Source organism: Abramis brama, assembly GCF_963993115.1.
Source record: "Abramis brama genome assembly, chromosome: 18".
Classification (NCBI taxonomy): domain Eukaryota; kingdom Metazoa; phylum Chordata; class Actinopteri; order Cypriniformes; family Leuciscidae; genus Abramis; species Abramis brama.
This window is the reverse complement of record NC_139980.1, coordinates 27,200,597-27,216,106: the sequence shown is the minus strand read 5'-3', so window position 1 is coordinate 27,216,106 and position 15,510 is coordinate 27,200,597. Positions and strand designations below refer to the sequence as shown.

The window sequence follows — 15,510 nt, the reverse complement described above, 5'->3', positions numbered from 1 at the left end:
CAGCGAGCAGCTCGAATCCTTCATCTTCCCCTGTCTCTGGACATTTTTATAGAGCACATTCACTATTTCCTGATGCTAAAAATGACATGTTTAGATTCTATGTGTTGGGAAGAATTGAGCAGAGTCTCTAGTGACTGATAGTAAATAGTCATTTCGAAGACATTTTTATCAAAAGCAACAAATTGTACACTTATCACAGAACAATCACTCAAACTCAAGTTACCCGAGACAAAAGCAATGTGATTTGCATGCAGGGTTTTAAGGATAAACTATTCACACCTGAAGGGTTTTATGATTCAGCCAGCAGGAAGTATGAGACCCTTAACTGTCCTCAACGACACAACATGGGGATCAAACCAGGAACTTTAGCTTTTTTATTAACTTACATCACACCATCCACAGTTTATGTGATATGTGATTTCACAATCTCAACCTGAAATAAATTTTTGATACAAAGCAAGCATGTCTCTTGGGCCTCACATTATGTTTCATATCTACTTTCCCATGCCATGTTAGGTATAAGTGTTTCTCATTTTAGATTATTGTTTATCATCACAATGAAATGTTTCACCAGTTGGGAAGAATTTTAGGGCATATTTGAGGGGTTTCATGTTGAATACCTATTTTTGGTGTACACATTAGCCTCACTTGCAAGTGCTTATGTGCGATGCCTTTAAAAGGCAAAGCAAACCCAACACTGAGACATTAACCATTTTAACAGGTCTCTGAAAAAAATGCAATTAAATACCTCACTAAGCTGAACAATCAAATCAGGAATGTGATGGCCTACGCACATTTGATGGCGTTCTTTTGGAAAATTCTAATTGTTCTAAGGTGTTTCTATTCCAGCATTCCTGTTTCAGATGCTACCCTAAAGGAGTTGCATAACAGCGTGTTTTTACTTATTTAGTAAGCTATTTAAAAAGCTTTAAACTATCCTTTTAAAGGCAACTATCCCTTTAAGTCCTCATGGTGAAGGTTAGAATACATTTGATTTGGGAAAATCCTCTCTTTAACACATTAGGCTGAGAGTGCTGAAGGTTGCTCAGGCCCAGCAGGACTGATTACTGAACTGAGAGACATGAGAGACAAGCTGCAGATAGAATTGCTTTCATCAGTTCCTCTCCTGCCCAGGAAATGAATATAAAGTGTCATAACAGATTCAGCCAATCTGTCTCTCCAACAGGGTCCAGTTCTGGCTGAGCTGATTGGATGTTTTGCGAGGCGTGCCTAGTCCAAAAACTGCTCTGTCTCATAAAGAATACAATGACGTTCATCCTGTCAGCGATAAGCTGACATTATTCGCAATCATTCTATCGTGGCCCTGATGAGATTGATATTGATGGAACAGCTCTTGCTTGTTTCTGGCGCAGTAAAGAAGCATTCCTGCTCAACTTTCTCTGTCCTCTGTGAAGACATGAATTATTCATGTTTTGACATTTGCCAGTGGACAGAATTGAAATATTCATCTCTTGTTAATATATCTTGTATATTTTTTGTCTTTCAGGAAATGTTCGAGGCGCTCTTCCTTGCGTACGATGACGGTGTGACGTTCCAGCAGTTTAAGAGCTTCCGACGTGTACGGATCAATTTCAGTAACCCCAAAGCAGCAGCCAGCGCTAGAATAGAGCTGCACGAGACACCTTTCAGAGGAAAGAAACTCAAACTCTACTTTGCCCAGGTGAGAAGTGATAGTTAGTTACATATAACACAACAACACAAAAGACAAACTAAGCATTTGCCAAGTGATATCATGTTGTTTCTGCCTAAGTCTGAGCTGATGAAAGTATAGTGTGTAATTTCTCTGCCACTAGTGATTCTCACACAATGCCATGTCTGAACATTCATAGATAAATAGGACTATAGAAAAAGAGAACAATCGATAGATAGATTGATTGATAAGATGTTATGTGGAGTGTGGCCCTTGTTCAATTTGACCAAATCTTTATAGAATGCTGTTCTTGCATAATGTTCTCAGATTTTAAATGTGTAGCTCATATTTATGAATAGCTACTTGAGAAACATCTGGTTGAGATCTTTCCATCAAGTGTTGCAGTCAGGTCTTTGTTCGACTGAATCCTGACTGGACTAACACACTCTCTGGCTCTCAGGTGCAGAAACCAGCATCCGAAGGAGACAATTTGCACCTGGCTCCTCCCCAGCCTTCGAAACAGTTCCTCATCTCCCCTCCTGGCTCACCTCCAGTCGGCTGGCAACAGATTGACGAGACCACACCGGTTATTAACTACGACCTGCTGTATGCGGTTGCCAAGCTTGGCCCAGGTCAGTCACAACTCGCTCTCAATCTTTGTTTTAAGGCATCATTATCTCTGTGCATCATGTGCTAGAATGAAAGGTCTACACCTGAACTCTTAAATTCAGCCTTGCATGCTGAGATATCACGTAGCATGCTACAAATCCTTATCCTCTCAAATCAAGCACATCCATTACTCACTTGGTTATCAGTTGTCTTCAATTGTCCCCTTCATTGCAGTGCAGGTGATTACTGTACGCCCACCATCCTGCTCCTAATCAATGCGTGTTCTTCAGCCGACCTTCAAGGGTGTGTGTGTGTGTGTGTGTGTGTGTGTGCGACTCCCACCGTGCCCTGATGAGCAGTTACTGTAGTCAGTGCTTGTGGAGCTGTAATGTGTTTTGATTAAAGCTGCCGTTTAGATGCTTCTGTTTATCTGGGTGTTTGACAGTGCAGACAGGGGGGCTGTGTTTGGTATGGACCACACACACTTCCATACAGTGGGCTTGTGAGTGCCCTTGCTCTCCTGGGAACGGCTCAGCCATCTCGGAGTAAATAAGCACATTACGAAGCACCTCTGGGTGACCCTTTTCAGTGTCTCTTTCCTGTTACTGTGGATCTCCGGTTTCCAATTAACGAGCTACCATGAATTTCCTGTGGAATTTTTTTATAGCATCATGTATTAAATTACAAATGGATACTGTTCTTCCATAACATTATGTAACTCTGTTAGGTTACATCAATCATCTTTGTCCTTTGTCTTTCCATTGTCCACCACTACTTTACTCTTACAAAAAAACACTGTGGTGGTAATATGATATGAAATGATAATTTTATGGAATCACCATTATGGTATTGTCCAATAAACCAAGAAATGCTTTACAATAAGGTTCTCTATGTTAATATTAGTTAATGCAATAGTATATCAAACTATATTTTTTGAAACTTTATATTTTTTTAATTTTCTGAAGGACTAAATGATTGGAGAAGTCCAGCATACATCACCAAAGAGAAGTCTGTTGTTTCACCGGAAATTATTTTAAAAAAGGGTTAGGGTTAGGGTTAGACAATTAATTACAAGGTCAACAATTAAATAAATTAATAAAACACATGCATGGATGGATGAATCATTCACAATTATGATGAAATGTATGAATTTTCATTTCATGCTAACTTTATGATTTCTTTACGTAGATTATATCTTGAATATAAGTGTATTTTTCTCAATTCACTGGCAGATGTTTATTATCTATTATACCCATATTATTAGCTTGTTTACACATATAAAAGGTTTTAAAGAAATATCCGCCAGAGCAGTAAGACAAAATACACTTGAAAACTAATCGTAATATGCTGTTGCTTCCCAAGTATATTTATTTTGTTTCAAGGAGATTTTAACTACAAAATAAGTCAAAATGCTAATTAAGAATATGATTTTTGTAGTGTAGAAAGAGCAAGAAGATGCTATGGCAAAAGAGACCAGAGAGAGCTTTCTGCAGATTTGCTCTTACTATCATTGACTCATGAATATCATTCCTCTCCATCAAATCCATATCAACAGGCTCATGTCAATAACCTTGTATAAACGACACAGGCTGCATTTCTGCTGTCTGCCGATTTCCAGTAACACTACAATCCCAGCCATCAGCTAAAAAATTGTGTTGAATCCGTCAGCTTTTATCTGCAGAACTGGATATTTCCAAAATCAAGCCGAAAACACAACATCGTTACTGTCAGTCACTTTCCCAGCTGTTTTAAACTAAACAATCCATCTGAGGGACTTTTTTTTTTACCCATAAGAGTGCCATGCGGTTTCTCGTAATGCGTCTTAATATGTCAGTATTATATCACTCAGCCTGATCCATCTGCCTCCCTGGCTCGAGCATCATCGGCATTCAGTCCATCTTGCCTCGTTTTGCAACCAAACAGCTTTAGAGCATGTAGAGCACGTGAGTATATGACGGCTTAAAAGCTCCGGCAGTACATCGCTTATGGAACCAGGTCAATTTTGAATGCCACCCTCTGTTTGTTTGGTCTATTTTTAGCTGACAGTGTAAAAGGCGTTTGGGGATTATGGAGTAGGAACATTTGAATTATGCAACAGGGCTTGGCATTATGGACTCTCATCCATCAAACCCCCAAGGGATCAATTTCAAAATCCTGTGAAAACATCCTGCTGAATTCTGGCTCTTTCTAAATAACTACGGAGGGTGTTTAAGTATAACTGATGTTTTAACCTATATTATTTATGTAATGTAGCTATGGGATGTGCAAACAAATAAGTCAAAGCTTATCAGAGTGTTACAACGCTTACTCTGTAGTTAAGTCAAATACTTTACATACTGTTAAAGGTAGGGTAGGCAATTTTCAGAGAGGCTAGCGAAAGCGAGCTAGCTTTTAAAGTATGAGATCCCATCCTCCCTTCAGAGTGTCTCCAAAGCCGCATACAGCAGGGAACAAACAAAAGAGATGACGAGAGACTGCGTTAAACTACCTCATGTCTCAAAGCACATAACATTACAATAATAATGAACATGAAAAACTTAAAAAGCACTGACCGGTACACCTGACTGCTGCAGGTTCATTTTGGCATTGATAGTGTTGCCATTGAAATGCATAAATTCGAATCACGAACATCAAAGGTTTCCATCTCTTCCAGATTACAGTAGTTATGGTGTTAACACAGTTGTTTCGGTTCAGAAGGAACTGTAATGTAATGATAAGACGAACATTTTATGGTCCTATGCCTTCCACAGACAATATATATACATATAAAAACATTTAGACCACTTAATTTAGTGATTGCTATCAGGATGTAAAGAGACTTTCAACCAACATAACAAAAAGTGTTTCTGGAACAAATGGCCTACCCTGCCTTTAAAGATTTTGCAGCTGTGAGATGCAAGGCTAACATGCAGATGGTACACGAGATCTAGGACAATGAGAGTCTCAGCTGAGATGACTCATTGTAGTACAGTAGGTTTTGCGATTTGTTTCCTGTGCCTCCTTCAGCATTGGTCTGGTTTCACACTCAACTTGATGTTACATCATTACAAACGTGCACGGCGCATAATAGAAAACATTACGCATGTCAATACATTGGGCCCTATTTTAACGATCTGAAACGCAAGTATCAAACGCGAAACGCAAGTAACTTTGTGGGCGGATTTTGAACACTGTTGCTATTATACCGGCGGGATAAAGGACTCTTGCGCCCGACGCAAATCTAAAATGGGTTGGTCTGAAGTAGCTACATTACTCATAGGTGTGGTTTGGGCGTAACGTGAAATAAACCAATCAGAGCAACATCTCACATTCCCTTTAAGAGCAGGCGCGCTTGTTCCATGGCGGATTGCTATTATAACGGCAGATTTGCCAGGCGCACGCCAGGAGCGGTTCACAGCCGAGGAGACCGACGTTCTCGTCAGGGCCGTAAAAGACAGAAAAGTGACATTGTATGGTGATGGGAGAAACCCACCCAAATTAGCTTCGGTTAAACAGGCAAAATAATGTGGCGGAATTGTTTTCTGGAACAGCAAAATAGCACCAGGGAACGTTTGCGCCGGGACACGTCTCCTCTTTTCGCTGAACCACCCCCCCGGGAGCGCAAGTTCATTCCCTAATTTACCGACATGCGTCTGTGGAGGGAAAAGTCCGCTGTTCGTCGGGTGCAAAATAGGAATGATAGGCTACATGTGTCGTTGTACAAAGTCAATTGCGCTGGGTGCAAGATAGGGCCCATAGTGTGTTTTTTTATGCGCACGAGTGAACAACAGTTGGGTTTACTGTATGCGCGTTGAATGAAGGTGACTTTCTGCTGCTTGTGAACTAACTCTTTTGAGGAGACAGCAGATTGTGAGCCATTCATTAAACATGATTTCACTGCACGCTCTCGCTCGTATCCAAGGTAAATCATCCCCACTGTCACTCCTTTATGTGTTTTGTTGAACTAATGACGTCGTCATCGGCTAAAATGCATGCGCAGGTTACTTTATTTATATATACACTTCTTTTGTCACATACTGTTTTTCACCTATAGTAGGGAAATATGCGATTTCAGATGCAGCCATGGTCTTATTATTGGGAGATATGAGGGTCTGTGACTCTACCATTGGAAAAAAGCGTAAAAGGCTAACTTGGATCATGTGTGCCTTGATAATCAATCACATTACAGCCTTGAAATCATTGAATTTCTTCATCAATTCATATATGACTGATAGCAACACAAAAATATGCACAGTCCCAAGCTTTTCGCAATCAACTTGTGACAGAAAGAAAAATATAAGTAACAAAACATCTACTATAAAATATTTGTAGATTTTACATATATTTATATCTGAATGACAATGTCAATGGAAAAAGCAGGGGCTAACTGCTTATGCTAACCAGCCAAACCTTGATTTAGCTCACCATACAGCAACATGCTCAATGGAAAAATGCATCCTATCACACTGTTTTACATCACAGTGACACATACTACTACTACACATATATAAACATACACACCAGTGCTAGATTTGTATCAAGTGGCCATATCCCCTCAAAGGCTGCTGGGAGGTTGTGTAAGTGAGTCATTCAGAGTTGCATAATCCCAGAGCGGTACATTGAAACAGCTTCACTTTTCTAGTGGTTTCACAGCCTGTTCTGAGGTCAGCCAATCAGAAATGTTTCCACATGCTTAGGGTAAGATAAGAAGCCACCAGCCTTTTTTTGTTAATCTCTGCTTATTGCATAATGCCGATAAAATGCTTATGGTTGTGATGATTTTGTGCTAATGGAAACCACCTCTTTCATTTGCGGAATAGGACATAGTACATGACAAAATACCACTACTAAAAAAATATAAGAAATTATTTTTGTAACTACACATAAACATCATTCACTTGTCACATTAGATTCCATCACATCTGTAAAATGAAAGAAGCGTCAAATATAAATTGTCTGAGGATAAAACGTCACGTATGCTTGCGTAAAATCAATCTGAACTGGATTACAGGACGGGAGATCACACTCCAGAGATCAAGCTGGCATCTTCTGACAATTAACAATTAATCCTCTGCTTTAAGTCTTTAAGCTATAACATTTAATGTAAATTAAGTGTGAATTTAGAGAACAGTACATTATTATTATTGATTACCACTTAATTGCCTGACAAAGTCGTCTAAATGAAGAAAGAGCAGCATTGAACGATGTGAAACAAGGCCCCATGTTACTACAGTAGATGCAGTGCATAGGAAGAGACAAGCCTAAGGCACACTGAATTGCATAATTCAGTTCAAATATACCCATTTCACCTAGGGCTGCAGCTAAAAAAGGGATACATTTATCTAGATATTTTGATATACTATTAGAGACTTCAGTGAAGATTTTTGACTGATGACTCGAACAAATCTTTGAATCAGAATTATGCTTAACTGTTTCCTACTGAAGTTTAAAGCAGAGACGCAAGATAAAGCATGCTTGTCTTTATTTAATAAACTAAATTATCAATTAAAAGGCATAAAAACATTTTATATTTTCAGCAGAATCTTCACAAATATTTCATGAATATTTAAAATATGGGCGAGTCCTAATTTCAATATTAATTTTACATAACATTGACTGAGATCTGTTTTGCCGCTTCAGTGACGTTTCACTGCCTCAAAGTTTTGACCTTGTCCGCCCGTGATGAGCTTCGTTCACAAAGCCGGCGCATGTTAATAGCAATTGAAGGCAATTAGGTAACAGAGGAGACGGTACAAACTAGTGAGCAATCCGCAGCACTCAAGTGGAACCATGTGGCAAGCTAAACAAACAGCCCATTCAGCCTAGGCACCTTGACTGTGTTAGACTGCTGTCGGATGGCAATAATGAGTGTGGTTGTTGTGGAAGGAAGCTTTTTTCCATTGTTAAGCGTGTGTTTCCATACACAAGTTTGTGTCTTAGAGGCTGTGTTTCCACATGGCCCGCACTGAAATTGTACAGTACAGCAATACACGCACACTCCAGCTCATTAAAGCAAAAGGCTTTTGTTGTTCCCTGCTCTGTTTACAAGGCGCATACCCAGCCGCTTCACCCTGAGAAAGCAAAAGCACTTAATGAAATATTCCTGCTGCATCTGTGGACGCTTAGATAACAGACCTGGAGCCAAGCATGTGGGGTGTGCAGGGCCCAGAGAGGGTTCTTATAGCTACAAAGCACAAGAACTTTTCAATTGAACACCTATGAACCTGATCTGAGGCTTAGAGAGCCTGTGCTTTATATTTGTACTGGATTCAGATCTCAAACTATGTGGCATGTCTATTTATTAGCATAAATGCGTTAAGAACTATCATGCAGAGTAGTTTTTTCAAAATGAGGGCCAGGGGTCCAACGGTCCCCTAAAAATATCAGACATCGACGTACACAATTTGTTTCAGTTCTGAGCATGTATGTTTTTGAGACCTGAACGCATGAAAATGATGTCAGGATAACACTGATTGACTTCACTACAGACTATCCTGAGCTAAAGAATATTTACTTTATGCTTTTAGAGCCCTCCAAATAATAATAATAGTTATGCATTTAATAATAATACATTAAGTATGGTGAACTAACAATGAACAACACTTTTTACAGCATTTATTGTGGTTAGTTTTACTACAAAGTTTGGGGTCGGTAAGATTTTTTTTTTTTTTGGAAAGAACGAAACAAAGAAAGCAATACTTTTGAGGGTGCATTCGTTTGATCAAAAGTGACAGTAAAATCATGTATAATATTACAAGTTTTCTATTTCAAATAAATGCTGTTCTTTTGAACTGAGCGCAACGCGTCATAATCTGAAGACCACGCCCACCGATGGGGAAAACAGTCCAACCGACTCCATTGGCTTTGCATTGCGAGAGGCTGCCTCCTTGTCATTTATGACTTATAACAAAAGACAGAAAAATGCCTAAAAGCTGCTGTGTGCCAAGGAGTACAGCAAACAAGCTAAAAAAAAAAAACAGAAATAAGTTTTTATAATCTGTCGACCCCCCAAAAAAACGAGCGTTTAAGGACACAAAAGTGGGTACAGGCTGGAACGAATGGGTAAATTGTGGGATCCTGACACTCAGTATGCACTAAAAACTGCAGTAAACATTTTGTCACTGGTAAGCCAAATATCCAAATGTCAGTTTTATATATTAGCCTATATTTCTGTTAGCTAAGCTATACTGTCGCCGATTACGTTCGGACGTAGTTCTCAGAGTAATATGACACCTTGCGCTCTGTTTCAATTGCCTGTATCCACTTTTGTGTCCTTAAACGCTCGTTTTTTGGGGTCGACAGATTATATAAACGTATTTATGGGTTTTTTAGCTTATTTGCTGTACACCTTGTCACATAGCAGCTATTAGACATCGTTTTGTTTTTTGTTATAAGTCATAAATTACAAGGAGGCAGCCTCTCGCAATGCAAAGTCAATGGAGACGGCTGGATTGTCCCCCCGGTGTGGGCGTGGCCTAAATACGCTCTGTCTCTATGTGCGTCAAATAGTCCTGGAAAAAATGCATCCTCATTTTCACAAAAATATTACTTTCAATTGTAATAATATTTCACAATAATATTAGTTTTACCGTATTTTTGATCAACTAAATATGGAGCATGAGAGACTTATTTCAAAAACATGAAAAAATACAGACTAAAAACTTTTGAACGGTAGTGTATGTTCAACGTTAATTCATGTTTGATCATAATCATTAAATGTCTACAACATGAAAGGTGTTCAAAAGTATTCCTCTGAAGGTTCTGCCATTGTGGAAAGCTAAAGGTGCAGTTTTTGCACTTTTTTTCTGACACTGCTGATCAATCCATGCAGAAACTTTTTTTAGAAACTGGATTTACCAGCACTCTGACAGGTTATAGTGCCACTGTAGAGGTTTGAAAAGCAGGCATAATGTCAATGGATCAAAGTACGCTACAGCATGGCTCCTCACTTTTTACTATTTATCTGAGGGTATTTTCAATCACGCTGGCAGATGGCTGATGCCAAATAAGCAGCAATTTGCACGAGTCATTATCCATTCACGGGCTGTTATTCAGTCTGCAGCTGGGATTATCAGATTGGTTCTGTTTCCTTGTACGCTCCTGCTTGTATGAGGTCCTCGCTATAAAGGGTTAATTTTTTCAATCAGAAGAGGGGGTTTATTTTAAGGACGGTTGCTTAGGAATGCAGAAATTGTCATTTGTGTTTTTGGAGACGAGGACTTTAAAAGGATGAACGGAAGAAAGTGTTTTGCCCCTCTTTCCAAAGAATGCTCTAAAAATACCCTGTGCCGGCCCACTGAACCTATACTAACCAGACGAAATCCATCTGGCCTTTCCGCAGCCACACTCGCTCACCACCTCTCTCCTTCTCAGTGGTGCACGCCTGTCATACACACACGCACACAGCTCTTGATGAGTGGCGGAGGATAGAGCTGGAGAGATGTGCTCCGCATGCCAATGAAATCACTGCTGATTTAATAAAGGCTCGTTTTTAGCAGCTTTATGAGGGACGGCGAAGTAACATCACCACAAACAACCTTATGTTTGTATCCCCTTGTAGGGTTTCTAAGGGTCTAGGAAGCCTTTAAAGTTTCATCTCTGCGGGAACAAGCTTGATTGCTTGCTTTTTTCTGTCTTCGACTGTCTGACCCTTGACGTCAGTCTGCAGCATTGACGTCATGCCCAGGTTTCTGAGAGAAGCTGAGCCCTCAGGAGGCTGTGCAGGAGAAGAGGAATGCGAGGGGTTGTAAATTTGTAGGAACATAGCTGAGGAATCGTTTGAACGAGTGCGTTCTGTATGAATAAAACATAAGATGCGTAACTGATTGAGGAATTAGGTCAAAATAGTGAGAAGATTCAAACTTTGGATTGTGTGCGAGATATTACGAGCGCACAGGATAAAAACATAAGGGGAAGAAAGGCAGTGTAAGCCAGAGACTTCTAAAAGCATAAGATAAGAGGGTCTTTAGAGTGTGCTGGATCCTCTGGGTGACCACAATGCACTGCACACACACATGCTGCCCAAAGGCACAGTGGTAAACTTTGATTCAGCTCCCTGTTCTGTTCTGTCTGGCAAACAAACACAAAAGAGTGAATTCGTCTAACACATTTCAAATATTGACCTTCATCCAGCCGTCGTGCAACAGGGATGGAGAGATGCAGGAAAGCTGCTTATCTCTTGTGAATGTGTGCGGTTGTAGTTTTAATTACCTGAAGTGTGGAAACACCTCCAGACTGCTCTGACTGACAGGATTTCTAAGTGAACAGACTTCATTCTGGTAGTGTTAAGGATTTTCAGCATTGGATATAGAACACTGTTCCCCAGTGCATTCGGTGTATGTTTAATGCGTGTAATGCTATGGATCATTGCTGGTATTCTCTGGCAAAACCGCAGTTAAAGCCAGCCTAAAATATCCTCACTTTGCTCACATTGAGATCTGGAGAGAGAGCGCCCTCTAGCTCTCATTGTTAGTATTGCAGGATAAATATGCATTTCATTCAGGAGTCTGAAGTGGGAAATTCGCTTTATATTGCAGACAGAATGATGCAATGATGCTAGCATGTGTTTTTCAGATAACCAAGTAAAAATGTCATCTCTCTCTGCAAATGCTTGCTGAACAGTTTTGTAAACCACACATAAGTAAATTTGACTTGTTAATGCATTGTATTTGCTTTAAAGTCATTGTTTACCATTAACCATTACCATGTGACATACCCTCACCAAGGTGAAACCAGTTGGATGTAAGCATTTTATGTACAAAAACTTTATTTTTATTATTATTATTTTCATTTTTAATAAAAATAAGAACATTTTGTTTCAAAATTATATTTAAAATCTTTTTCCACCAATTAAATGTAATAATTTCCATTTAAACACCAAATAATAATAAGAAACAGCAATATATACCTACAATACTATTCAAAAGTTTGGTGTATTAATCAAATCTTACGTGCAAGTTAAAAACACACAAAATTAAAACTTTCTCTCTTAAAGGGATAGTTCAACCAAAAATGTTGTCATAATTTTCTCACCCTCATGTTGTTCCAAACCTGTATACATTTCTTTGTTCTGCTGAACACAAAGGAAGATATTTTGAAGAAATTTTGTAACCAGGCCGCTTTGGGGCACCATTGATTTCTATAGTAGGAAAAAAAATACTATGGAAGTCAATGGTGCCCCCAAAACTGTTCAGTTTCCCACATTCTTCAAAATATCTTCCTTTGTTCAACAGAACAAAGAAATGTATGCAGGTTTGGAACAACCTGAGGGTGTAACGAACGAACGTTATAAGTATTCGATATATCAGCCAGCCCTTCCCATAGCGTATTCGGTTCAGAAACTCTCAAGCTGACAGATTCTTCTCTTCTACACACACAGGGGAGAAGTTTGAGCTGCATGCAGGCACGGAGTCTACGCCCAGCGTGGTGGTCCACGTCTGTGACAGTGACACGGAGGAGGAGGAGGAATCAAAGATCAACCCTAAACCAAAAATCATCCAGACCCGGCGCCCAGACCTGCCAGTCTCACACTGAACTCTACAGCTCCACACAGAGTCAGGAGGATTTGACCCCTCCACCATCTCCATCACAGGATCTCGGCCACCCTCCTTCAGAACCTTGTTAAACACACAACCAGGGTCTGAGGGACTCTGATCCGTGTTTCTCCGTCAGCACACACATGTATACAATCCTCAATGTGCTGTCACAGTTTATTTTTTGTTTTTTTTTATGTTGGCAATACTCTGTGTTCAATATGGCCGCTCTCTGTCCCTCTTTCCCACTCTGACTCTGTTGTAATGTCATCTGATCACCAGTTAGAGGCAGCATGCACCTGTCCTTGCTCTCACCTATGTCTCTGATTGGCTACTGGACCGTGGCACATGATGGTGTCAGATGTGCCTATTGGCTAATAGCTGGCCAGTTGGCTTTGCTCTTGCACAGCAAATATGTATCATTTGTACCCAGCAAGCCATTAATAATAGTATGTTCTTCATAAGGGCATGCAAGCCACTAAATGTGGCTAAACACCAGCGCTGCATGTGGCACCCTCAAAAATATATCTTGCCTAACAAATTTCTGTCAAATAATCCTAGAATGGCAAACGGTGCACTTGTGCATAGCAAAAAGTGCAGACTGCAGGAGGCCAGTGCATGTTCTGGTAGCAAAATATACGTTTTTATTTCCCGCTATGTATAATTGTCTACATGTCTCGCCGACAGTGTTCTTACAGAAAAACGATGCTATTCTGAACAATAAGCTGAAATTTTGTTCATACCATGGAAATGGTAACTATGAGTTGCTCCCTCAATATGAATCTTTTTTTTGTCGTGCTTGGTCCCCAATGCCCCTCGTAAGACGGAAACCGCAAAGAACTTTTTTTCCCCATTAGCTCCCATTACAGTTTTGATGACATCAATGGCTAATCAGATGTCATTTAATGAAGTCTGTAATATGCATGGTTACTCGTTTCTAGAATTTATTGTAGTTGTCCAAAACCATAGATTTCCTCGTAGTTTGTGAGACTTCGTTCGCACGTCAGTTCATTTCTAATCATTTCAAAGAAATCATGTATGATGCTATTGAGACAGATCTTCCAAGTGCTATTACACAGTGTGTAACAAAAAGCTATTGTTTTGATGGTGATGCCGACCTTTCTTATCCTATTCAATCTTTTTGGTGTGCTTAACTCATTTACAAAAAAAACTGATTTATGTATCCATAGTACATAACATGAAGGCATGCACAAACCATATCCGTAGATTTGAGTCGCAAAGGCGCTATACAACCCCGAGTAGTCGGCAAACACACCACAAAAAAGCATTAGTTAGTTAAGGTATAAAGGTTATGTTATTTCTTCCAAGACTATAAATGACACCCATCCCGGACAGTATATCAACACTGTGATGTGTCATTACTGTGATACTTGACTGACACCCTACGCTGAAGTATTATTGTACGAGTGTGTTGTACATTTAAGAAGGTTATCAGGCTTAAACATCTGTTGTTCAGTGTTCACGACTTGTTAAGGGTAGCCACAGCTTTCATAATGCCATGTTTCCTGTTGAATTGGATTGTTCCTTGGTCCAAATGCTGTCTGTCTATGTCCATTAGCCTAAAAGAATGTAGAAGTAATACACCCCATCCCGCTGAAGCAGTGACTCCTTCGCTGTTCTGGAAACAGGGTTCTTGCTGCTCTCTTTTGACATTGCCGTATGCATTGTGACACAGATGTTTCCATATGCTACCGCAGCCTCAAGCCTTAGCAGTGCACACTCTGGTCCGCTTCTCTGAAAATAAGAGGCATAGGATCAGAACACGTCAATACGATAAATGTGTAAATGAATGGGGCGAGAGCAATATAACAAAACCGATACCAACCGTCCACCGCCTTGGACCTTCCCTTCCGATTCATTATTGTCTGCTTGGCCAATCAGCTCTTCCCATATTCTCTTCTCACAATCGACAAAAATCTATCGCAGTCTCTCATGCTGCCAGCCTTCCTTACTGTCATGTAATTTAAGATTTTTGTATTGTTCTGTATTGCACTTTCTTATTCACATGACTGTACACAGTATCATTCAGTAACTGTATTTCCTTTTATTTTTCATGTACTCCTGAAGACATGATTAATATCTCTGTTCTTAAAGTCTTTGGTCTGGAGTTAGTGTCACTGATGTTGGAAAACAATATCTGTATTGTGTATACTCGTGCAAGACCATTGGTGTTCTTGACATCTACATGTGCGTCCTGCCTGCCGACACTAAGGAGACATATCTGTATATATTAATCAATATTTTTACTGCATTTTTGTACAAATATTCATGGTAGCCATGTACAAGTAGTTGAGATGATTCTTTGTTAGTATTAAAAAAAAAGTTTGGTTTTAAAACTCTGGTGTGAATTTTGATGACTACTATATTGTACGATAGTACGATAGATAGATAGATAGATAGATAGATAGATAGATAGATAGATAGATAGATAGATAGATAGATAGATAGATCTATATAGACAGACAGACAGACGGTCTTAAAGCCTCAAAATAGCCAAACACTATCCTCACGGAACGCGCTGATGACGTGTTATGTCTGCGCGAGCAGTATGCGCAGAAGTATGGAAATACATACGTTGACAGGTGATAGGCTGGTAGGACCATAGACATAATAAATACATATTTATTATGTCTATGGGTAGGATTGAACGAACATATTTTTGGTCCTGAGACTTCCACAGAAGATATGTACTTTTTTTTAAATATATATATATATATA

At 39.6% G+C, this 15,510-nt stretch overlaps 1 protein-coding gene across 2 annotated transcripts in view; it reads left to right on the top strand.

The window, feature by feature from the left end:
- The window catches only part of rcan2 (regulator of calcineurin 2), an 82,243-nt gene extending 67,115 nt beyond the window's left edge, over positions 1 to 15,128 (top strand). For both annotated transcript variants that reach the window (XM_084091165.1, XM_084091166.1), the window contains 3 exons: positions 1,508 to 1,681; positions 2,112 to 2,283; positions 12,618 to 15,128. In XM_084091165.1, coding sequence (XP_083947291.1) covers positions 1,508 to 1,681; positions 2,112 to 2,283; positions 12,618 to 12,772 — 501 coding nt within the window. In that variant the 3' untranslated portion in view covers positions 12,773 to 15,128. The remainder of the gene's footprint in view (positions 1 to 1,507; positions 1,682 to 2,111; positions 2,284 to 12,617) is intronic.
- Positions 15,129 to 15,510: the final 382 nt, after the last annotated feature.